Genomic DNA, 10,795 nt, shown 5'->3' with positions numbered 1-10,795 from the left:
CTTCGTAAGAGGCTTGCTTGAGGTCTGGAAATAATAAGAAATTACTATGTAAAGGGTTTATACAAATTAGGCGCGAATTGAAGCGTCTTCGCGAGGGAAGTTCATTGAATAAAAGTATAGAAAGTAAAAACATGTTAAAAACTCAATAAAATTATACATACCATTGCACTTACACTTTCGATGGTGAATATTTAGTTGTTTATCAAAAAACACGAATAGAAGCTATATAAATTTCAAATTAATAGCTGATGTAAATAAAATTGACAACTGATGTCAAATGACATTGACAGACAATTTATTCCTCTGATTACGATCTCGCACCGCTACCAAAATTCCGAAAAGGGAGTATATAATTGTCAACAATGACAATTTGCTTGGAAAATGTTGAAACACGTTTTATTCGTAAAGTACGTAACAAATAAATAATTAGTTAGTACGTCAAAACCCAGAAATGTGCATATTTTCTTAAATTTATCAATAGGTTTACAACACAGTCATAATGACATCTGCTTGAAATGGAACGCCAGGAGGGAACTTCACAAAGTACATCGATCCCGCTGATCCATTTTGAAAATCGGTTGATGTTTGCTATCCGATGTTATTGAGACACCGCTTAGTGATCAACCAGCAGATCGTTTTATTTCTCGACTGAAGCGATCTCCCGATCCAGGATGCGTTATTGAGACCGGCCGTAAATATACATAAAAGAAATATAACTAGAACTTTCTACTACAAATCGAACAAAAAACCAAACGCATTGCAACCATCCTGAATCCTGATTTCTATTCAGGGGTACAAATACATACCTAATGTTTAAGGTGACAAATACAAATTTGAAAGATACTATGTCGCCCTCAGTAAGCAGGGCAGGGCGCTTTTAGCATTCCCAGCGCCCTGGGCGAGTACAACAGCGCCATCTAACAACAATACAAACTCATACTTAAAATGGCGCCCCTTATGCGCCTTTGGCCCCGGCGTCCAGGGCCGTCGCCCTACCTTGCCATCCCCTAACATCTATTACACTTTGGGTAAGCAGTGATTTCTGGAACATGAACCTAATTTTTCAGTTCCTTTATACTAATGAAGCGATTATCAAAGATTAATTACCTTCACTACACATCAAAAAAAGTTAAATTTGGTATTGACCCAAAATTCCTAAAATCGAATTTGCGTTATTGGACGGATCCCAAATAAAATATCCAAAATAAATTAATAATAAACATGCAAGGAAGAATCATTACGTTTTGTTAGGTAGTGTAAAACGTTGGATAAAAATGTAACTAATTAGGTGTTTAACACAATTTACGTGAGTCTCGAATGCTATCGAATTATCAGCTAGGCATTGTCAAGGTCGATGTAAACGAAAATTCATGGTTCTAATGTACATATCTTGCATGCCGTTGCTTGTTTACAACCTAATAGTATCGTAAACGTATACAACTGGCCAGATATTATCTAACTACAGGCATTATAGTTAAACCCCTGTTACATTAAGCGACGTGTGTGCGAGGAAAAGAAAATTGAATACATTTCTCATAGTATCAGTGCCGGGAAAATTATACTTCATAGTTACTAAAGTTTAGATGGGTGGATAGATGGATATATATTTGTTAGACAATGTTGCCTAAACGGAAGAACGGATTTGGATGAAATTGCACACATTTAGAAAATAGTCTGAAAGAACACATGGACTACTTGCTTTTTTATTAAATTTCCAGCCAAAATAAATTATTACCTGAAAATGTTATCTAAACTATTAATATGGTTAATACTGTTAACTAATTAATTGGCAAAAAAAATGGCCATTTATCAGTGAAAGATGAGTCAAACGGCGCGACGGATGTAACGAATTGTTATCGATTTCAAGCAATAGATAAAAAATATCATATTTTTAGACAATTTAACTCACAGGTGTGTTTGTAGGCTACATGAAAAACATGATTAGTTCTTGCATAAATGTTAACGAGATTGTTTAACTCGTTATTATTAAATAGTTATAAGATCTGATAAACGAATGACTATGACAGTAAGTCTTCCTCTTCAAAGTCGATGAAGTCAATTACAATGTCCATGTATACTATACTTCCCATTCTACTAATCAGACAAAAAAGCCTAGGCAAAAAAACTAAATTTTGTGTTAAGAATTTAATCAGTTGTATTTTGTTATTTTGACAAAAGACATCCGAACACTACTACTAAAATAAAAACTATTTAATAAATGTAAAATTTCTTTCACTAGTAATAATATAGCTCGATAGGTCACAATCGTGACAGGCGGCTAAGCTATCGCGTCAAATAAACCACGATCCAGTGACACAAATATACGTATTTTAAAGTCACTAACACTATAACAGTGTTAACTCGTGTTTTATTTAAAAACACATCTGTAAATTCATATGTCTTTCACGTTGCAATTTTACTAGCTTTCGACGCGACTCCGTCTGCGCAGAATTAAAAAAAAGTAGCTTATGTGTTCTTCTAGACGATGCTTTACATCTGTGCTAAATTTCATCGAGATCCGTTCAGCAGTTTAGGCTACAAATTCTAACAAATATCCATCTATCCATTCAAATATTAACATTTATAACGTTAGTAAGATCCCAATGCATTTTTTTCACCTACGGGTTACCAAAACATCCATAACAAATATGTCATTTTTAAGGTGTATAAGAAGGAATGATTTAATATATAAATTCAATTAATCATGTTGTATAAGAAGGAATAAACAGTGGAACCACGCCGTAACTGACAAAATTTAAAAGAAAACTTTATTTGTATTTTGTTTGATCACCAAGTTGTTGGGGTATTGTCTATCTAAAATAACACTTAAGTTACCTCTAATTCCTCGAGATGTGCGATTTCCTTTTCATCCCGATTCGCTTCTTCCTTCGTTATGATCCTTCCATTGCTACTAACATCGCCTGTTAGTACACCCAGCTCTCCTACTTTAAAATCACCTAGCATGTGATACGCACTGTTACTATGTCCGTACATCTTCATAGCCTGTGCTATCGACTTCCCCTTGTACCTCTCTAAGGTGTTCACACCTCCCGGATGGTCCCTCAGGAACCGTCGTAAGTCGTAACTTCTCCCATCGAACGCGACGGGGAACTCGGAACCCATAACGACAACCGTCGAGTTTCGCGCGCACGTCAAAACTACGTTATCAACAGTCCCGTGAGATATCGCAGATGGGAAAACATTACCATTGGTTCTCGAATCAATATCAATTGTTTCGCGTTAGTCTACTTTTTTAAGCTCCGTTACTACCGGTTGCGATATCCTTAATGTTAACGTTTACATATAAATGTAAATTAAAATAAGATCATAAGTCCCTACTTAACCCCTGTTACGGTTGTGAATTTAAAAAAATATTACACATTACGCGCGCAATATTAAAAGTAACAACTAAACTCTGTAACTTTATCGACTGTCTAACGTCGATTGTTCAAATGAATCTCCTAATTATATGAAGGTTACGCTATCTTGTGTTATAAATTGAATATTGTTTAATGATAAATATCACGTTTAAAATTGAGGTGGTATTTCCGAATAGATTACTTTCGAATGACCAATCATTCAATAATCAATTCGGACATTCTAAAATCCCAGGTTTTAAAGTGACTAATGGTAATTGATAATATGACACACTATAGTAAAATTAATTGGGTGCGAATAGGACGATACCTTTACATCAATATCTCCTCTCTCCTCTTCTCCTCTCCTCTCTGATGATTACGATAAAAAATCGATTTTTAATCATATAATGGACATCACTGTTGAGGTTAAGTCAATGCGTTGCTCATCTTCTGCGATACGATGATTTTTGATGAGCAGATTCAAAGCTTTATTTTACTATAAAATGCATCTTCACACTATCTTACTAATGTTAGAAATGCGAAAGTTTAGATGGATGGACCGATGTTTGTTAGAGCTTGTAGCCTAAACTGCTGGACAGATCTCGATAGTCTTGAAGAACACATAAGCTATTCTTTTGCTTTCACACACACGCGGATTGTCGCGGGCGAAAGCTTGTAATATTGCTTGTAATATGTTGGATATCAAATCAACTAATTGTTTAGATATTTGAAGATTGTTTCTTTCTTTAAAATATTTCATTTATTTTGATCTTTGAGTAATTTAGTGAAATTAACAAATAATTTTCTTTAATTAAGAGTGTCAGAGGCATTTCAATGGCGGAAGTCGAGTTTCATACCATGTCATTATTACTTGGTTTATCATCAGCAGATAATTCAGCATTGTTAATGTTTTATTGTGCGTTTATAAAACTGTATCCTGGCGTTACTTTTTCATTACGATGCGAAATATACGTTTCCCGGTTGAAGCGTATAAACTTTTCGAAAATTTAATACAATTTGATATTCAAAATAAAATCTTTTTAATTACAAAAAATATCTAGTTTTCATTTAGCTTTGGTAAAAAACGTTAATTAAATGCGTTCATAATCAAGATTTTATAATTATTTAAAAATGAAGGTATAATTAAGCGTAGTCCATAATGTAATAAATGAAAAACAACACATTAAAATCATTTTTGCAACAAAATAAAATACAATTAGTACTTGTGAGTCTTATTCGGAATTTTGCATGTTAATATTTTAATGACTATATAATGTATTCTTTTGTTTAAGACATGATTAAAAATAATGTATAATTTGCTATATTTTACAGTGGACCAAGATTATCAAGGCCGGACAGAGGCACAACTAATAAAATCCTAAGGTTTTGCATTTCTAGTAGCGTCGTCGCTTATTAATATTTGAATATAGTCATAACCACGTTTCACCCTTGACCTCCGATCGATAATATAAATCCTACCACCATATGCACTGAATTGCAATTATTTCCCACGTGAATTTAGCTATTATAAGCCGTCGCCCGCAAACTTTGCTAGCGCGTTTTTTTAAAGTCATGTATCACATACCCCGTGCGTCTACCTTCTACTATCTATCTTTCAAATTCCTAACAAAATCGCACTATCCGTTACGCTATTATTATAGCGCGGAATTTAAAAAAAAGTAGCCTATAATATGTCTATCTATGTCAGCTACCCTCCAGTGAATATCCCATCGAAATCGGCAAAGCCGTTTTGGAGATTACCCGGAACAAACGAGGCTTGCGGAAAGACAGACATGCGGACAGACAAAAAAAAAATAAATGCGATTTTCGTTATCAGCAATGCAAATACATCTTTCCGAAGTCTGGAATTTGATACAGATACAGATGATAACACTTCAATTTTCAGTCTACATCAAGCCATAAAATAATTGATGACATTTATTATCTCCTAGATATTACGTTAATTGCACTGTAACGATAAGAAAAGAAATATAGATGTTGAGTCAGAAGTTGATCAAAATGGGTTTTAATACATTTTTAATTGCGGGAAACAAGTCTACATAATGATTTCTATCTACATCGATATGACGTAACTTCCATGTTCACTACTACCTCCTGAGCAGCGTGGCGTGATGATATTGAAATATCAATATTGGTCTTTAACGCCATCTAGTACCTTACCATGGTATTAATTCATATGAAAAATGGATTTACAAAATAAAATGGGTTCATCGTGAGTCTATGTTGTATAATGACAATTCGGATCAGGAAAATAAGACATGAGATAATTCAAGTTAGCAAAATGATTTTATTTAAATAACTTACTATTAAGCAGAACCAAAAAAAGACAGTTTTTTGTTTGTCGTTAACAAGGATATTTGTAGCCAGGCCAGTTATATTTCATCTTGTTTTATCAACTCCGATTCAACTCGATCCAAATGCATCTACATTCAAATCGCGTACATTTATCGAATTGACGATGCGCTGCAGAACATCACTATTAATGTCAAAAAAAGTAAAGCTTGTGATTGATGGTAGCTTGTTTGATTATAACAATACGGAAATTACAAATTAAATCACTGCAATAAATCTAATTTAACTGATCAGCTAATTCAATTGGTTTTGATTGAAGTATTTAAAAGTATTGTTTTGTGCGATTCCGCCTTCTGTACGAATTGCGATGTGCGTTGTTTGTGTTACTTGACATGTACCTATGTTGCGATTTCCTAAATAGAGCTTTCATGTCGTGTTTAAAAATAACATAGTTGAGTCGCGACGAATCCGCCGACAGCGTCTGATCTTGAGCATCTAGGTCTTCACCATGGTTGCTAAGTCTGCGGTTAATTTTACTTTGCTTATGCTTGGTGAGTAACTTGTCAATTTATACATAAGAAAAATGCATATCCTTCTTGTGTTAGATGATGGCTACAATGCATTCATTTATAATGACTAGAAGACGTCATTCCGTCCATAAATTTTGTTATATTCTTTTAACATTCCAGACATATTGTTTTGTTTGTTATGTGATTAAGATAGTTAACCAAGTTCTGTGTCTTTAAAAAACTATGTGTAAATGGTATATTAATAAGATTGTTTAGAATGCAAAATTCTCTTGTTAAAACAAGTTTATTTTTTACTTTAAATAAATTTAGCACCTTTGTAAATTTGTTACCTTTTCTAGTGTTTGGATTTTAAAAGATTTAATTATAGATATTATGCCCCATATATATTATTTTAATAAGAAATATTTTCGTTTTAAGGTATACAAGGGACGGTATTAGGGGCACCTCCTATGGAAGAAAACCTACCACCCAGACCGAAAGGAGGTGGAGTTGAAACAAAATTCTGTGAATTTTTTAATGATTCTTCAGTTTGCGATGAAACAAAAAACCCCAACTGTCCACCACCTGAAGTAAAAAGGGATGAATGTCAAGCGATAGAATCTGATAAGAGTAACCACTGCTTTACTCTATGGCATTTTAATAATGAAACAAACAAAGCAACAGTGAAAGTTAAGGGATGTTTCCTTGATACTGTCGCTTGTAATGACAGAGCATCAAGTTGTAGACTACATAATGTGAAACTGCCACTCCTTCATTGCTGCTGTGAAGGTGACATGTGCAATGAGAATGCAACATTCCCAGGACTAGAAGCGGGTATGACAGCGCAAACTGAGTTGCCACCGGAGAGAGTACCAGCATCACCATTACCAACCCCTGATGATACTAAAGCTGTGATTGCGTACACATTGACACCTTTGTTCATACTGTTTGGGATTCTAGTAGGTTGTTACCTATTATATCGGAAACGTAAAGGTAGCTCTTTTGCTGAATTGGCTAATGGTGAAGCATCATTGTCAAGGCCACCATCAGCAGGCGCTGGTATGGATCATGAGACAGGTGGATTGCTCAGTCAAGTTACATTATGTGAGGTGCGGGCGAGAGGTCGATTTGGTGCGGTTTGGAGAGCGAAGTTAGGACCAAAAGATGTTGCAGTGAAAGTCTTTCCGTTGCAAGATAAACAGTCATGGTTGGCTGAACAAGAGATATATCGTCTTCCGAGAATGGATCATCCAGATATTTTGCACTATATTGGAGTCGACAAGAAGGGCGACAACTTGCAAGCTGAATATTGGCTTATTAGTGCATATCATGAGAAGGTAACTATTTTTTTTATTGTTAATATTTATGTCCTAATGAATAGAAAATAAATCATCACATCATTTTTCAGGGTTCTCTGTGTGACTACTTGAAAGCACATACTCTAACCTGGGCTGAAGCTTGGCGTATCTCCGCTTGTGTGGCACGAGGGTTGGCACACCTTCATGAAGAAGGAGGTGGAAAGCCAGCAGTCGCTCATCGGGACTTCAAATCAAAGAATGTACTCTTAAAATCTGACATGAGCGCTTGTATTGCTGACTTTGGACTTGCGTTGATCTTTGTTGCTGGAAGAGGATGTGGTGATGCTCACGGCCAAGTCGGAACACGAAGATATATGGCACCTGAAGTACTGGATGGAGCAATAAACTTTACTAAGGATGCTTTCTTGAGAATTGATATGTATGCCTGTGCACTTGTGTTATGGGAGATTGCATCAAGGTGAGAAATGTTTAATTCATAGATAAACTAGATTTTGCCCGCGGCTCTGTCTATTTAAAAATAAAAGAAATAGGTGGTAGTCTGGGTTTTTCCAGACTATATACTACATTTGTGCCAAATTTCATCAAGATCTTTTAAGCTTTTTTGTAGTGACAAACATCCATCCATCCATCAGTACTTTTGCATTTATAATATGAATATAAACAATTAATTATTCAATTTCAATGGTTTGTTTGAAGTTACGAAACATTCTGTATAAAAAATACGTTTTGTAATTCAGAACTTTTCAGTGCAGCATTATTTTAATGCTGATCTGACACATTATCAATGTGTGCTCTGTAAACCAAATAAAGCTGTAAGAATGTGCTTATGTTGGCTATAGGTATCATGTTACATTTTATAACTTGCATAATATCTAACCCAAAACAACATGCTAACACATACTTAAGACTTTAAGTATATGATCACTAAGAAACCCTTAGACTTGGTAAGACTGAGGGATTATGAAAGTAACTTTGAGTGTAACATTTAATATTTCATCTTTATTCAGATGTGACGAAGGTGGTGTAGAACCAACCGCACAGTACAGGTTGCCCCTTGAAGAAGAAGTTGGTTCCCATCCGGGATTGGAGGAGATGCAGGAAGCTGTCGTACAGAGGAAACTGAGACCACATATCCCACCAAGATGGCGAGAGCATCCGGTAAGTATGCTTGAAATCTTAATGCACATATATAACAAATCAAACTAAAACTTAGCTAGTCATGTAAGTTTTTGGCATGCTTTAGTGTTCAGTCCTACACTTACGTCATGCTATGGCCAGATATGGGCAACATTTTACATGTTGAAGGCCAAACTTTAGCGTGCAAATACGTTGGCGGGTCACAACATAAAGGATTTGTTTTCCACCTCACTCACTCCTGGAGTATAAGTACCTAATGTTGTTTCTTTTTAAATAGGATTTTTCAAAATTCCTCGTGGGCCAGATCATATTTTACAGTGGGTCGGGTGTGGTCGACTGGCCAGTTGTTGCCCATATATGCTATAGGCCATATATTTGCACGCTATTTTATTTACGGGATAAATAAATTGGGAAAAAGTCTTGACACAAAGGGGCACAAACTACTAGCCAGAAGCAGCAGTTCAATGGCTTGTTTTCTTTTAAGTATTTGAATCCAAATAGGCATAGCAAGTTTGTTTATAAATGTCTTATCTTTGTCTTGCAGGGATTATTTGTTCTTTGTGACACGATGGAGGAGTGCTGGGACCACGACGCGGAGGCTCGACTCTCCGCGTCATGTGTTCTCGAGCGTGTGGCGGCGCAGCGGCCGGCGTCGGCCTCCGCCCCCGCCCCCGCACCTGTCACACATGACACCACCCCTCTACTCATCCACGAGCTCGCTGAACAACAAGCCTGCTGACCAGCACAAGATCTACCCTTGATTGAGTTCTAAGGGTCAGTACAACGAACAATTTAACTATGGTGTTACGATTGACTCCTTCCTAATGTTCCTTTGTTTATAAAGTAACAAATTAAGTAATAGAAAATCATGGTTCATGTTGATTTAATTATTGAATTTATTTGACGATGGGAAAATTGTATTTGTGACTCCACCTTGAAGAATATCAGATCTTTAAATTATTATTCAGCCAATCAGTATTGTAAGTACAATTATATTAAGGGAACATCAAAGTTTAATTATTGTCAGATATTTAATTGTGACTAAAGACGACTATCAAATCATTGAACTCGTAAAAATATGGACGTATTGACAGCTGTCAAAATGACGTTTGTAAATAGTGATGTTATCCGATTGTCAGGAGACATTAATATAAAATATTGTGAATCGATGATTTTATATTTTAAGGACATGATCATTAATATATTTTTAATTTTCTTTAAAAAAATATTTATCCACAATATGGTAGAGAGATTATTGATTAATAATAGTATTGGGTTTAGAATCGTATAATTTCCATGGCTTTGATGCACAATCTTGCCTACTAAAGAATTAACTTGTCCAATAATTGTTTTCTCTTTAAAAAAACTGATAGACATTTTTATTATATGGTCATCCTTAAAGCTATTTTATGGTATTTTGTTTAAACTTGGACATGTGTTGATTTTTTTTTCGTTTACGACAATTTTTATAAACTTTTCATCATGTAGCTCAAAATTAAAATGCATTTAAAATTGAATTATTCTTTATACAATGTCTAGTCTTCAATAATTTTGTAAGCAATATTAGCAGCTTATTAATATATTCATTGCTACTTTTCTTGTAATTTAGTACAAGAGAATTGTAGTGGCATTGAATGTGTTAACATTTATTTGTATAGGCCTAATTAGAATTAACAATTACTGGCCGTAAATAGCTTTATATTTATTTTGTAAGATAACTAACAAATCATATTTTTCTAGTATAATTTTATATTATTTTAAGTGATTTTTTGATATATGTACTATGCCTTATGGCTATGTAGAATTAATTGTTCATTTTGAATACTTTTACTTGCGACATTTGACATACAAATCTATCTCAAGGTTATCAAATGGGTTTATGATTATTTTTACTATGGTTGATAATAATCTTTTTGGAAAAAATTGGCAGTCGATATGCATTTAAATAATTAATAGCCCGATACTGAAACGAATATTACTCCGTAAGTGCGTAATTTCGTTTCACTATCCGACCGTTAATCTCATAATACGTTTAACATTAACAGATTTCTATTTGTCTTAGAAAGTCAGTCACAATGGAATCTATATTTTTCTTAACACGTTCCCTGCCGCAGAATCCTAACTTCTTTAATACGTAAAAGTCGTAATAGCGCTTAAC

At 34.7% G+C, this 10,795-nt stretch overlaps 2 protein-coding genes across 2 annotated transcripts in view; one reads left to right on the top strand and one right to left on the bottom strand.

The window, feature by feature from the left end:
- LOC106102682 (fatty acid 2-hydroxylase) overlaps window positions 1-3,178 on the bottom strand; it is a 7,549-nt gene extending 4,371 nt beyond the window's left edge. The window contains exon 1 of the mRNA XM_013282230.1: window positions 2,836-3,178. Coding sequence (XP_013137684.1) covers window positions 2,836-3,123 — 288 coding nt within the window. The 5' untranslated portion in view covers window positions 3,124-3,178. The remainder of the gene's footprint in view (window positions 1-2,835) is intronic.
- Window positions 3,179-5,836: 2,658 nt separating this feature from the next.
- On the top strand, window positions 5,837-10,123 carry LOC106102753 (activin receptor type-2A-like). The gene is made up of 5 exons (XM_013282323.1): window positions 5,837-6,223; window positions 6,620-7,518; window positions 7,590-7,957; window positions 8,508-8,658; window positions 9,182-10,123. Exons 1-5 carry the CDS (start codon window positions 6,181-6,183, stop codon window positions 9,374-9,376), a joined length of 1,656 nt encoding a protein of 551 aa, XP_013137777.1. The 5' UTR covers window positions 5,837-6,180; the 3' UTR covers window positions 9,377-10,123.
- Window positions 10,124-10,795: the final 672 nt, after the last annotated feature.

Source organism: Papilio polytes, unplaced genomic scaffold, assembly GCF_000836215.1.
Source record: "Papilio polytes unplaced genomic scaffold, Ppol_1.0 DF823912.1, whole genome shotgun sequence".
Lineage (NCBI taxonomy): Eukaryota > Metazoa > Arthropoda > Insecta > Lepidoptera > Papilionidae > Papilio > Papilio polytes.
The sequence above is the reverse complement of the archived record's forward strand: the minus strand, read 5'-3'. Positions and strand labels throughout refer to the sequence as shown.